Source organism: Mastomys coucha, unplaced genomic scaffold (assembly GCF_008632895.1).
Source record: "Mastomys coucha isolate ucsf_1 unplaced genomic scaffold, UCSF_Mcou_1 pScaffold11, whole genome shotgun sequence".
Taxonomy (NCBI): Eukaryota; Metazoa; Chordata; class Mammalia; order Rodentia; family Muridae; genus Mastomys; species Mastomys coucha.
In genome coordinates this window covers 9,588,704-9,602,625 of record NW_022196893.1, presented here as the reverse complement: position 1 = coordinate 9,602,625, position 13,922 = coordinate 9,588,704, and the positions used below count along the sequence as shown (strand labels likewise).

At 53.1% G+C, this 13,922-nt stretch overlaps 2 protein-coding genes across 3 annotated transcripts in view; both read right to left on the bottom strand.

Annotated features, from left to right (window-relative positions):
- Positions 1-3,528: 3,528 nt before the first annotated feature.
- On the bottom strand, positions 3,529-9,053 carry Pdxp (pyridoxal phosphatase). Its single transcript, XM_031348922.1, has 2 exons — positions 8,447-9,053; positions 3,529-4,957 (listed from the first exon to the last, which is right to left on the bottom strand). The coding sequence occupies exons 1-2, from the start codon at positions 9,006-9,008 to the stop codon at positions 4,641-4,643; spliced, it is 879 nt and encodes a 292-aa protein (XP_031204782.1). The 5' UTR covers positions 9,009-9,053; the 3' UTR covers positions 3,529-4,640.
- Positions 9,054-11,414: 2,361 nt separating this feature from the next.
- Positions 11,415-13,922, bottom strand: part of Sh3bp1 (SH3 domain binding protein 1) — a 13,463-nt gene continuing 10,955 nt past the window's right edge. The window contains exons 17-18 of one of the 2 annotated variants that reach the window (XM_031348910.1): positions 13,367-13,458; positions 11,415-11,554 (exon numbers count right to left, since the gene is read on the bottom strand). In XM_031348910.1, the coding sequence (XP_031204770.1) occupies positions 11,430-11,554; positions 13,367-13,458 (217 nt within the window). In that variant the 3' untranslated portion in view covers positions 11,415-11,429. Of the gene's footprint in view, positions 12,139-13,366; positions 13,459-13,922 lie in introns of both variants that reach the window. The other variant, XM_031348901.1, reaches the window with a different exon arrangement.

Below are 13,922 nucleotides of genomic sequence, written 5' to 3'. Positions count from 1 at the left end.
ACTCTGTAGACCAGGCTGGCCTCGAACTCAGAAATCCGCCTGCCTCTGCCTCCCAAGTGCTGGAATTACAGGTGTGTGCCACCACCTTCAGGGAGCCATAAAGTCTTATAAAAAGTAGAAAACACGTTGCTCCTAATATACAATGGTAAAGGTTTCCATTCTCAAAGGGAAAAAAAGAGATCAGATGCAAACAAGACTGAAACCCACCGGAGAACATAGCAAACCCTGAAGCTTCCTGCCTGGCAACTGGAACTCATGGTAGTGTCCTCTGGGCTTTTAACATTCTTTAGTAGCCCCACCCATCCCAATTCTGCGGCCTCTCTATCAGGCAGGCTTCACTCCGTGCCTTTGCCTACGGCTTTCCTCAGTAGATGTCCTACAGCCCTGGTTAACTTGAGCCTTTCTTTTTTTTTTTTTTTTTTTTTTTTCCGAGACAGGGTTTCTCTGAGTAGCCCTGGCTGTCCTGGAACTCACTTTGTAGACCAGGCTGGCCTCGAACTCAGAAATCCACCTGCCTCTGCCTCCCAAGTGCTGGGATTAAAGGCGGGCGCCACCACTGCCCAGCTGAGCCTCACTTTCATAGCTTCAAGTAATAATGGCCCCCTAGGGTCTCCTGGCAGGGCCTCTAACCCTGCCACACATTGCATGGCAGTTGTCTGGCACCTCCACGACCTTGTCACTTACAGTTTGCATGCGTGAAAAACTAGCGCCATGCAGATGCTGCCAAGCTCTTCTGGTGGCTCGATGCATGGTCTGGACCCTTTTATCACAGGTATAGTCCTGGTGGGTGGACCTAGGAAACCCTTCCCTAGGGGTGCTGTTTGAGCAGCGAACCCTCCAGCAGTCTCAATTCAGCCTCTTTGTCTTGCTCTAAAGGGATCTTTCCTCTTCCCTCAGGCACAGATTCTCAGTCCTGGCATTACTCCCTTCATCCACTGTAATTATTTTCTCCGTACCCAGCTCCTCTGCAGCTTCCCACTCTCTCTTTCTCGTTGTAGGTCAGACTAAGAAAAGTGAGCAGCGACTGCGGCACAGCTTGGCCTTTGGGCAGTCTTGAAAATTCTAAACAGCTCAGTCTGTTGCATTTCAATTCAGCCTCACTCAGCTTCTCTGGATATCTGGCAGAATGCAGTTAGGTCCTTGGCTAGAATATGCCACAAATGACCTCTAGCCCAGGTCCTGATGGAGTCCACAGCCTCCTCTGAAACCTTGTGAGCACAGTACTCACTGCTCACCTTTCTCTGCATCTTGGTCTCCTGAAGTCTCAGCAGAATGGCCCTCGACGCCCTGCTTATAGCATCTGAGCCTCTCTAGCCGGCAGCTCCGGGCTCTTCCATATTACTCCTAGAAACCAGCTCAGAAGGCCTATGAACCTCATGCACAGATCCCTCACAACAGCGGCCCCGCTTCCGACAGCAATTTCCTCCACTGATTCTAATTGCTGCGGCTACTTGGTAAATAACCAAAGGAAGGAAGGGGGTGTCTTGGCTCATGGTTTGAGGGGAAACAGCCCGTCTCGGTGAGGAAGACATGGTGGCAGAAATGTGGGACAGGCGGTCACACGGTGCTTGGCCCCAGCCCACATTCTTCCTTCGCTGTTCCAGCCTGGGTCTCCAGCGTATGGGATGCTGCCGCCCACACTCAGGGCTGGCTTTCCTTCTCCAGTCTCTGGGAAACATCAGCACAGACATGCTCAAGGTGTGACTCCTTCCCAGCACCCACTTGGTGGCTCACAACCTCCTGGAACTCCAGTTCCAGGGGATCCAATACCATTTTCTCATTTTTCATGGGCACCAGGCACACACACATCATGCAAATATAGAAGACATGCATGCAAATGTTTATAAACTTAGGTTGTTTCTTTTTTTCTTTCTTCCTTCCTTCCTTTCTTTTTATTTTTTTTTTATTTTTTTTATTTTTCAGTTTTTTGAGACAGGGTTTCTCTGTGTAGCCCTGGCTGTCCTGGAACTCACTCTGTAGACCAGGCTGGCCTTGAATTCAGAAATCCGCCCAAGTGCTGGGATTAAAGGCGTGCGCCACTACCTCCTGGCTGGTCATTTCTAAAAAAAAAAAAAAGCAAAATTAATGCAATGCTGAAATTAATGTTTACCGTATTGAAGCTCAAAGGAAATATTAACTGAAGTAGTCTGAAGCCTCTGCTGCTTTTGAACTTTGAAGGTTGGGCCTTTCTTCCTCTGAATTTCCAGGTATTCCTCGGGACAAGTTAGCTGATTGGTTCTGGAGGGCCAGTATCTTTTCTTTCTCCCCTAAACAGTATGTACACAAAGTATAAAGGTGTTTTTGCTGGACTTTCAAGGGTTTTTAAGTCACTCTCTGCGTGGGGCTTCATTTAGCTTCAAAGATGACTGTTTTTTGTTTGTTTTTGAGACAGGGTTTCTTTGTGTCGCTCTGGCTGTACTGAAACTCAAGAGATGTCCGGCCTGCCTCTGCATCCAGAGTGCTTGGGATTAAAGGCAGCGGGAGCGCTGCTTTTGTTGTTGTTGCTAATGGCTTTGTGTGTCTGTCAGATCCCTTGCGGCTGGAGCTACAGGTGGGTTTGAGCCACCAATCTGAGGAAGAGAGCAGTCTGTGCTGTTATCTGAGCTGTCTCCAGTGGTGGCTTTGTTACTTTTTGAGATGGAGTCCTGCACTTTGCATTGAAGGATGAAGACCACACCAGGTCACCGCCCTGAGGAATGCTGGTATCCTGTGAGGTGTGGGAAATGTATCCTGTGTGGTAGAGAAGTAAATGGATTGCACCTATTCTGATAAATTGCATTGATAGAGAGGGGCAGGGAGAGGGAGTCAGGGATGATGAATCAGCCTTTGAAGAAATTGCAGCCTGAGAGATTTTTAAGGAGTGCATAATGCCATGTTATCTAAAACTCAAGGAGGGAGGGGATGGGGTGAGATGGCCTGAGGGTGTGGAGCTCAAGCTCTCCAGAGAGGGCTGGAGCATTCTGGGCAAATGTTTATCTCTGGTTCAAAGCAAAGATTAGCTGTCTGTCCTGATCTGAGCCCATCTGTTTCTTCTTTCTGGTACCCGAGGCACGGGAGGCATCTGATGCACCACTGAGCTACATACCTGCCCACAGCACCACATACCCACTAGTTCCTAAAAGTAATCTAAGTACTGCGTTATGTGAATGCATGTCTGTGGAGGCCAGAGGACCCTAAGTGTTCCCGCTCCAGCAACATCTTGTTTTGTTTTTTTCCAAACAGGGTTTCTCAGTGTAGCCTTGGCTGTCCTGGAACTCACTTTGTACACCAGACTGGTTTCAAACTCAGAGATCCACCTGCCTCTGACTCCCCACTACTAGAATCAAAGGCCACCACTCCTGGCCCAACACTGGATTTTTTAAGGGACTGAAATAAACCTACACATAGGCCTCAGAGATGCTAAAAGCTCAACAGGTAAAGTGTCTCTATGCTGAGAAAACAGACGGGAGGCACCCTTTCTTGTGGGGTAAGGGTGTAGGGGTCGGTGCTTCAGGGAGGCAGGCTCAGGCAGGGGTCTCACCCCACAGGTGACACTTCCATTCACATTTTATTAAGTTCAAGGACTGGTTACAATAGGTGGAGGGAGCGGGAAGGTCCCGCCCTGCCCCTACCTTCACTGGTACACAATAAACAAATAAATAGCTGGGAATGGTCAAGTGGAAAGGTGGCACTGCAAACACTGACTGCAGGCGGGGACATGAGGGCCCCTCCAAGCTGAAAAAGCCATCAACCCTGGATGGTACTAAGGTGGCAACCTCTCCATGCCACACCCCAGGGCCACAGACAGGCCCCACTGAGCAGTCTGTGGAGGGGTGTGACTTCGAAGTTGACCCTCTGTCTGAGATGAGGTCTAACTCTGCAACCCCTATCACCAGACTCAGCCATCATCTTGCCTCAGCCTCTCAAGTGCTATATGTACGGCATTCATCACCCTGCATGGTCAGGACCTGGTCCCTTAGCTGATCCAGTCACGCCAGGATTGTCAAAAGGCCACAAGTCCCTAGGACTTGTAGATTGTTCTACTTGGGATCTAAGAGGCCAATGGTTAATCGTTGTTGTCCTGATGGACGCTTAGCCTCTGACTGGGGCTCTGGGGCTCCAGGATACGCAAGGCATTCTTTAAGCTCCTCCTTGCTCCACTCAAGGCCCACTCTGAGGCACTAGTAGGCCAGCAGCACATAGCCGCTTTCCTTCCATAGGCCTGTGCAGGCCAGGAATGGGCGGGAGTTCTCAAGACCTCTGATTGGCCAACAAGGACCAATGATTGGCCAACAAGGACCTCTAATTGGCCAACAAGGACAAGGGACAGAGCACTAGAGGTCCCAGAAAATAGGGGAAGCTTAGGTACTCAAGGTTGGAAAACTCATCTGGCCCAAGGAGGGGAGGTGACAGGGTGGGAAATAAGGCCACCCGGCGGGGTCAGGCCAGGGTGAATCTTCACGATGTGGGGGGGACAGCTTCTGAAGAGCAGAGTGTCCAGCCATGGCTGGGAGGGGTGTGTGAGCCCACAAACCTTCCTGCATCCCAGCCTCCCTTCACTGGGGTACCGACACCCACACCAGAGAGCTCATGGGACTGAATGTGACTCATGGCCTGTTAGCCTCCATCTCTGGGATCAGGGAACAACAGGGGAGGTGGGCTCAGTCCTCCAGCCCCTCCATTAAGTCTGCAATGCTCTCCACATAGTAGTGAGGCACAAGGTCACGCTGGCCGGCCGCCAGGTAAGCCTGGGCTTCTTCGAGGCTCGAGACGCCTGTGAGCGTGAGCACGGTGGTCATGCCACAGCGGTGGCCAAAGAGTATGTCGGTCTCCAGGCGGTCCCCCACCATCAGCGTGCGGGCAGGGTCCACACTGAAGTCTTCCGTGATGCACTGGAACATGTAAGGGCTGGGCTTGCCCACCACCAGGGCCTGGCGTCCTGAAGCTGTCTCCACCGCAGCAGCCAGGCTTCCGGTACCTGTGGGGAGGGGACACTTGGTCAGCAAGAGGGTGGTAGCTGGGCCAGACCTAAAGGCTGGGCACTGCCTGTGGCAGACAACTGAGTTCAGAATCACTACTGCTCTGGGCACATTCCTTGCCTTCGTTTCTCAATCTAATATGAAGCTGGCAATGGCCCTCACCTCCCATGTGTATGTAGGCCCTGCAGTCTCTCTGACTTTCTCTGAACTGTGGTTAAGTTGGGGATCCAAGTAACACTTCCACTGAAGGGATGCTGTGGGCCTCTCGGGGAAGGGCACTTAGCAGTGGTAGTTACTGCTCCAAGAAGCCACACTTGTGGCCTGGAAAACTGGCACAGCCCGCCTGGAATGCAGCAAGGCGCAGAAGTGTCCCCACCTCTGACCCAGTCAGCCTCGCAGGGAAAATGATCCCCTGGAGAAAATTCCAGCCGGAGACAAAAAGCTACACCCTCTGAAGATGTCTGCAGCCACAGTAAGCATGGAAGCAGAGCTGGGGAAGAAGCCAGAGAATCTAACAACAAGAGGCCTGTTTAGGAGCCGCCTCCCAGTCAGTATTGCACCGATCTGATCTGTTGGCACAAATGAGCCTATTCTTGCCCACTGGCATGCCAGAGCATTCTGCCTTTACACCAACACCCAAAACTAAATGGAGAGAAGTGGTACCATTTACTCAGTGTGCTGAAAGCCCATTTCACAGACAAGAAAGCCAAGGGCCCGAGACATTGAGAAACCTGCCCCGAGCTGAGCTTCCGCAGTGTGTTGGTTTGAATGTGATCACCTACATAGCCTTGATCACTTGAAGATGTGGTCCTCAGTTGGCGGTGGTGTTTGGACAGTTTAAGAGACAGAGGAAGCGCACTACTGGAGATAAGCTTTGAGGTCTCCAAGCTTCCCACCATCCTCAGGGTGTACACCCTCAGCTTCCTGCTGGCCATTTACAATGTGAGCTTCCAACCTGCTGTCCGAGCCACTTGCCCACCACTTGTGTTCCCCACCACTGACTCCTCTCCCTCTGGAACCATAAGCCCCCAACAAAGCCTTCCTTCTCTAAGCTGCCTTGGCCATGGTGTCTCATCACAGCCACAGAAAAGGGACTAACGTCGGAGAAGGGCACAAAGACCTGCACCACTCAGGACACTGAGGCAGGAGACTCAGAGAGGCCCCCCCCCATCAAAAATGAATTATTTACAAGAAAAGTACCATGTTCTGAAAACTCAACACCTCCACTAAGTTTGCTGTGTTCTTGAGATGACTGTGGCAATTCCATACCAACATTTCCCAGGCTGCTGGCAGCACACCAGCCAATGAGGGAGTGTTTCCATCAGACACCCTCTGGGGATATAGGTCAAGGCGTTCCCCGTGAGTACTTCTTACTATAACCCAGCCTGACCTAAACATTCAGGGCCTCCTCTTTCCACCCTCATAGGTACATCACTGTGCTACAGCAGCCAGAGAGAGCTAGGCAGGGAGAGCAAGGAGGAGTCGCAGCAGTGAGCAGGGCACAGACGGAGAACCTGAGCCTCATGCTGGGAGGTGGCGGTGCACACCTTTAATCCCAGCACTTGGGGGGCAGGCTGAGGCTGAGACCCTGTCTCAAAAACACAAAAGCAAACAAAAAGATTGTCCCCAGCTCTTCGAGTCTGTTCATTTCCCATCTCCCAGGGCAGAGCTGGTTCCTCTTGGTTCTACATCTCCCGTCAGGCATCCAGCTAAGCTCCCGACAGTCAACACGATGGGATGGGTGAGAGGTAGGGGAGCCCACGAATGTAATACCCAATTCAAGAAGGCTGCTGTGTGTAATGGTATATTCCTGCAGGGTGGCCACTGCTAGCTGCCAGCCTAAGGGGCTGCTGCCCTGTGGCAAACATGCAACACAGTTTCACAGGCCTATGACAACAGGGGAGAGAAACGGGGTGAGGGCTCTACATTATTTCAGATCCGATGCATAATCAAGACCTTCCCCAATGACTGCTTGTCAGCCTCCCCCTGCTGCTCCTGGGTTACAGCCACTTGGGCATTTGCTAATCAGTGCTAGGAAGCTGCATCTCTCACAAATGTGGCTGCAAGCCTGTGTCTGTTAAAGCTTTGTCTCCCCCTCCAGGCAGCAGGAGGGAACAGCAGGTTGGATAGGTGGGTAAGCAGACAGGAGAAGCCAGGAGGGTTCCTGCAGAGGTTTGAGGCTAGGTCCTGCCCCTCTCTCAAGCTCCTCAGACCACCCTTCAAGGGAGCCCGGAGAAGCCCTTGCCCCACAGCCTCGACCCAAGCTTTTTGGGAAATCAGACTTGATAGTAACATGATGGGGGAAAAGCTCCTGCAGCTGTGCCCTCTCCCCTAGATTTGTGGGGAGAAGGCTCATGCATGAGGTGAGGGTAGGTCTCAGGCAGAGCCAGGGAAGGCCGTGACGGTAACTTCCTCCTTCGGCTATACCATCCGGACAGTATGCCAATGTCTCTTTGCACACTGTCATCTTGCCTTGCAGCATGCCTCCTCTGGGAAGGCTCCCCAGATCCTCTCCACATGCATCCATTTCACTGCCCTAACTCGAACCTGTGACTACCTCACTTCCTGCAATACCACCCTGCAGAACTCCAGAATTTGGTATCAAGGACTGTCTGGGCCAAAGGCTAGCGGAACGGAGTGGCAGAGATATATCCATGCCTTGTCCCGAGGAACCAAGCCTGTCTACAGCCATTCATCATGATCTGGTAGTCTCTGCTGTCTCCACCTCTTGGCTCATCTCCATGGTCAGCGCTCCTGTCTAGGTGCAGGCCTGAGTAGCCCCAGTAACAACAGCCTGGACTGCTCTTGGATGGATGGATGGATGGATGGAGGGGGAGGGAGGCTTCCCAAAGGCCAAGTTCAGGTTCCCCTGCTCTATGCTGTGTGTTCTCTGGCAGCTCACCTCCCTCAAGCATCGATTTCTTTAACTGAGAAATGGGCCAACACTCTTATTTCTGAACTAATCTGGAAAGGAAATGAAGGCATCATTAAAAGGCTTCAGGAACCTATTAATTAACTGGAGGGCTGAGTTCAGGAGCCCGGGGAAAACCGGCATGGTGAAGAGCCACACTCGAAACCAGCTCCGAGGTTATATAACTCACAGGGTTAACCAAATAGGGCCAGAACTGGAACTGAGGTCAAGCTCCACTACCTTCCAGTCTCCCCACTGGTCTAAGGTCAAGCTCCACTACTCCCCAGTGTCCCCACCATCCTGATACTGAATGCTCAAATCCTGCTCTCCACCTGCATCATCCTTCCAGACCGCCTCGACAAGCCCACCTACAAAGTGGGTGGGGCCAATGACAGAAGCCCAAGGGGCCAGTTCCAAGCCAGGATCCCACCAGCAATTCCCTGAGCTACAGTGAGCCTAAGGTGGCTCGTGTGTCAAACTGGTCCTTGGCCACTATCCGACAGGCGGCAACTGCAGGGATACCGAAACGTGCGTCGGGCTCCTGCACACACATCCTCGCGCCCAGACCCGCGCTCACCGGGGGTTCGGCTTCCGTCGCTGAGTGGGTGCCAAGGGTCGCGATCGGTGGCTACGAGCAGGCAGTCGGGGTCGCGCAGGTGCGCGCACGCCTCGGTCAACCTGGCGAAGGAAAAATGCTCGTCGTAGCCTACAAGCACGGCGCGCACGCGCGGGTCCTCACCGGGGTCCCCCGCCAGGCGCAGCCCCGCGGCACGTAGCTCAGCACGCAGCCCCTCGCCGCCCAGCACGAACACAGCACCCGGTGCGTCGGGCGGCCCGGACAGACGCTGGCGCAGGAGGCGCGCGGCACACAGCGCGGAGCTGAAAAGCTGCTCGGCGCGCAGCCCCGCGAAGCCCAGGCGGGCGAAGCGCTGCGCCAGCTCCGGCCGCGCGCGCCGGCTGTTGTTGCTCACGAACAGCGTGTTCTTGCCAGCCCGCGCCAGCCGCTGCAGCAGCTCAGGGGCGCCCGGCACGATGCGTTCGCCGTTCCACAGCACCCCGTCGCAGTCGAACAAGACTCCCTGCGCCTGGCCCAGCACGTCGCGCAGGGCCGCGCCGCGCAGCCGCTCGCAGCGCGCCATGCAGCCGGCTGGATGTTCGCAAGCGCGCGCTGCGCTCCCTCCGCGGACAAGGGGCAGCTCCACCAATGGGCGCGCAGAACGGGGCGGGGGCGGGGCTACGAACATAGGCTCCAGCCAATAGCGAACTAGAGCTTAGTCGAAGGCTCTAGCCGACCCCGAAGGAGCTCGGAGAAAGGGGAGGGACCGCGGGCGGCACCTGGAGGAGGGCACCAATGGAGAGACAGCCTGGTCTGGAGCAAATCGCCGTGAGCTTCCTAGCCAATTAAAAACGTGGGCCAGCCGGTTGCTAGGAGAAAAACAGAGGCTGAGAGAGATGTGGTTTTAGGGCCAGATTTTGTTGCCCTCTGAACCCATTGATGCTCATTAGAAACATGTGGATGTCATGGAGCAAGGGCTGCATCATCCGTGCCTTCTCAGGCTCATCTGGGCTCTAGGGCCTGGCCAGTGATCTTTCTGGTCATCTGACTGTGCTGTGGAATCCCCAGGGGAACTTGTTTTTTTTTGTTGTTGTTGTATAATTTCCATTTAATAAGATATGTATTTAACCGGGCGGTGCCTTTAATCCCAGCACTTGGGAGGCAGAGGCAGGCGGATTTCTGAGTTTGAGACCAGCCTGGTCTACAGAGTGAGTTTCAGGACAGCCAGAGCTACACAGAGAAACCCTGTCTCGAACCCCCACCCACCAAAAAAAATGTACTTTACAGTTCGATGACTTTAGATCAGTGATCTTTTTAAAAAGATTTATTTTCTTTATTATTATAAATGAGTACACTGTAGCTGTCTTTTGGACCACCAGAAGAGGACGTCAGATTTTATTATGGGTGGTTGTAAGCCACCATGTGGTAGCTGGGACTTGAACTCACGACCTTCAGAAGAACAGTCAGTGCTCCTGCCCGTTGAGCCATCTCATCAGCCCCTAGTGATTTTTTTTTTTTAAGATTCATTTATTTATTATATATAAGTACACTGTAGCTGTCTTCAGACACACCAGAGGGCACCTGATCTCATTTGGATGGTTGTGAGCCACCATGTGGTTGCTGGGATTTGAACTCAGGACCTTCATCAGAGCAGTCAGTGCTCTTAACGGCTGAGCCATCTCTCCAGCCCTAGATCAGTGATTTTTAAAACACGGATACAGGGTCAGTGGTGTGGTTCAGCAGATGACAGCAGTTTGCGGTCAAGTCTGAGGACCTGAGTTCCTTCTTCAGAAACCTCGCGGTGGAGAGAGCATACTCCTTCAAGTTGTTTTCTGACCTCCACACACATGTCTATGAGAATGAATGTTTAAACATTCGAGCCAGGTGATGGGAACACAAGCCTTATTCCCAGCACTCAGAATCAGAGGCAGGAAGAGCTGATTTTGAGGTCAGCCCAACCTACAAGTACCACGACGTCCAAGGGTATACAGAGAAATCCTGCCTCGAAAAGCCAAAAATATAAAATAAAAAAAATCGAATACATGGAAATAAGACAGGAACCCGGAGATCTGATTTCATATGTTTTTGGGGGTTGGGGGGACTAGGCATTATTTTGATTGCCAGGGCCAACAATTAGTTTCCCGTGTTATTGATGGAGTAATTCCAGCTGCCTAGGTCTCCATTTTGCAGATGGGAACCTTTTAATCTGTTGGGCCTTTGAATAACCACTGGTTCAAAGTATGGGGACCAGGAATGAATGGGGATCTGTACTGTCATAATATTTTGGTTTTAATCAGAGCTGTAGCTGCCTATCCGGAGAAACTGAAGTTAAGAGACTAAAGGAAAACCATGCCTTAGAGGCCCAACTATTTTCTGTTAACATTCTGTGTCTTTGTAATGGGTTTCTTAGCCTAGAAGACTCTACAGCACCCCCCACCCCCGATAGGCTAGTAAATTGAGCTTCAGCTGCACTGACTTAGTTCTGCCAGCCCACTCCCAAAAGACCCTCAGGTGTAGAGCTGAAAGGGGCGTTAGCCCGGGTCTACACAGAGTAACTCGGGGAAGGCCATATGGTTCCTATCCCTGCTCCTGGGAAACCTGTGTTTACGTGTTTGCACGGGCGCTTTGGTCTTCACAACACAGACTGGGTGGAATTGCTAGACTATCTCAGAGGAGGAACCCAGGATCCTGAGAGCCTGAGCAAACTGCCCTGGGTGGGAGGGAGAGCCCAGGCCTCAGAGCTGATCTCACGGACTTCATCTCAGACCCAGGCTTTGGCCTGCTCGGTCTTCTCATTGGCTTCAGAAACGTCGCCTGCAGGTGGTGCTCACACCTCGGATGAGAAACTAGACTATGGGAGCCATACTGAGACAAGCGGCTCTGAGAAAGCACTGAGCACATAGCTCTTCAGATCAGGAAGGCAGCAGATACCCTATGTGTTCCCTTTCCTCCTTACTGGGGCCAGATCCCGTATCCCCAGGAGAGGAAGTTTTTGTTTGGTCAGTTACTCCAGTTTTGTTAAAAATAATTTATTTACGAGCCTTACAAAAATACATTGGCAAGAGAAAAATAAAAAGTCCTCTAGGAACAGGCAAGTCTGTTCTTCCTTCTGGTAGCCCCCTTGAGACCCTGCCAGAGGAGTGGGGAGTCAGGTGGGAACCCCAAGCTCAAAGTGGAAGAGGAAAAGGTCAGAAATGAGAGGGCTGGCCTGAGCCCTCCTGGCCAAAGGGGCCAGCCCAGCAGGTACCTAGGCACAGGGCGAGGGCTGTCCTGGGAGAAAGGAGGGAGGAGGAGAGAAAGGGAAACACTGAGGACTTGCCAGGCAGGAGGGCCTGCTTAATCTGTCTCTGAAATGAGGCCCCTGGGCCGGGGTTGGGGTGGCAGAGCTGGGGGAGGGGGATGCCCACCCACAGCCTCAGGGCCTCCTCTGTCCTCTATAGCTGCTCCCTGGTCCATCTGAGCAGGCATATTTGAAATGACAGGGGAGGCTGGTAAACGACGGCTCTGGCGCCGGGCAGGCTGTGGAGGAACAGGGGGTAATGGGGGAGGGACGGTGGGAGCCCGGAGGCTGGTGCCCACCAGACGGCGTGGCAGAGCTTGGGGAGTGCCAGGGCTGACAGAGCCAGGGGGCAGGGATGGAGCTGGAGGGGACGAGCGGGAGCTGGAGGGCTGGGGAGGTGGCATGGTAGGCCGGGCTGGTGCTGGTCGCTTGGCTGTGGAGGAAGTGAAACAGGAAAAGTTAGGGGTTCACATGTTTGTGTACATCACATGTTCATATTCCAGCATCTGGGCCTTTGTACATTCCTTGCGGGGGGGGGGGGCGGCAGAGTGGAATGGGGTTTCACTTTCCACAGTGGGTCCTCATCACGAAAATGCTCCCTGGTGGTCCTCCTCTGTGGTTTAAGTGCTCCCTAGTGGTCCTCCTCTATGATTCTCTCAGCTTCAGTAGATTCCCCCAGATACCACCCTAGTTATGCTGTCAGTCACCTTCCTCAGAGAACCTGTCCTCTCAACTATCGTGTCCATCTCGTGTCTCTCCCTAGAACATAAATCCAACATGGCCACCAGTTAGCTCAGTCTAGGCTTCAAGCAGGAGAGGCTACACATCCGTTAATTATAAAAATGCCTCCTGCCCCTGTTGACCCATGGGTCCTGCTTGCCTCTAGAAGCCCCGGGTCCTCAGGCAAGTTTCAATCTTGTGAGGCAGTTGAAGGCGGGGGGTGTGGGGGAGGCTAGGTGGACCTGAGAGCAAAGCTCCCTGGCTCTGTGGGCTCGGATGTCTGGAGTGGCTCATTTACTGAGGCCTGTTTCCTCACCTGCAAGCTCAGGGGACCCCGGCAGTACCCTGCCTTCCAGCTCCCTGTGTGGCCTGTAGACTTCTGTGGCTGTTCCCTTAACTCAACATGATGCACCAGCTCTAAAGCCCCTTGTCATAACTGGTGGGGAGGGGGGACGCAGACTCCCCAGTGACCTAGTTCCCAGGAGAATCCCTGGCCTCTTACCTATCCATTCTGGGCCAGATTGGCATGAGTGCGCCAGGGAGCTCAGGAGCCTCCAGACTCATCTCAAATCTCTCTCTTCCCTCTACCTTATAGTTCTGGTCCTGTCCTTCATAGTCCTTGAGCTTCCAGAGGGCTGGAACACCCACCACACTCACACTGATTTCCGTGCTCTAGCACTTCCTGTGTGCCAGAGCCCTGTACACTCCCTGAGGTCCTAGCTCTTCAAGGTCGGGGCAATTATAGCTCTGCCACACAGGGTAGAGGGTGGAGGCTCAGACGGGCTGCACCACCTGCCCAAGGAATAAGCTGGAAGCTGGGTCCAGGTGCCGGGCAGCAAACCCCGAGCTTCTCACTCTGTCTAATGCCAGCCTCTCTGGGGGTGTGCAGAGAGGGGAAGGAGTTCCCACTCTCTGACCCTTCTGTCCCGCAGCCAACTTACTCTTACGGGTCATGTCCTCTGGTGAGACAGCTGTTTCTGTGGAGCTCCTGCTGATCTTGGGAGAAGTTGGTTTGGGCAATTCAGACTCTATCCTGTCATGGGGAAGAGAAGAGCAACAAATCAAGCTCAGCCATCTCCCAGGATCCCGCATGACTCCAAACCGTTGGGTGGACGGACTTGCTTCCCACCGCCTATGGCTGCACCAAGAATGCATCCTTGGTCTCAGCCCCTCCACTAGATATTTCAGGTATCCGTGGGGTTTGTGTCTATTAAGCTTAGTTAACTTTAATTGCCAAATTGACGCATCTCAGAGTCACAGGGGAAGAAGGAGTCTCATGCGAGGGATTACCCACATCAGACTGGCCTGAGGCCATGTCAGTGGGGGGACCATTGGTGCAGAGCTGTCTTGATTGCTGACTGTGGGCCCTGCTGACAACCATCCTGAGTTGTATAAGAAAGGTGGCAGCTGGGACTGGCGAGATGGCTCAGTGGGTAAGAGCACTGACTGCTTTACTGCTTTACCGAAGGTCCTGAGTTCAAATCTCAGCAACCACAT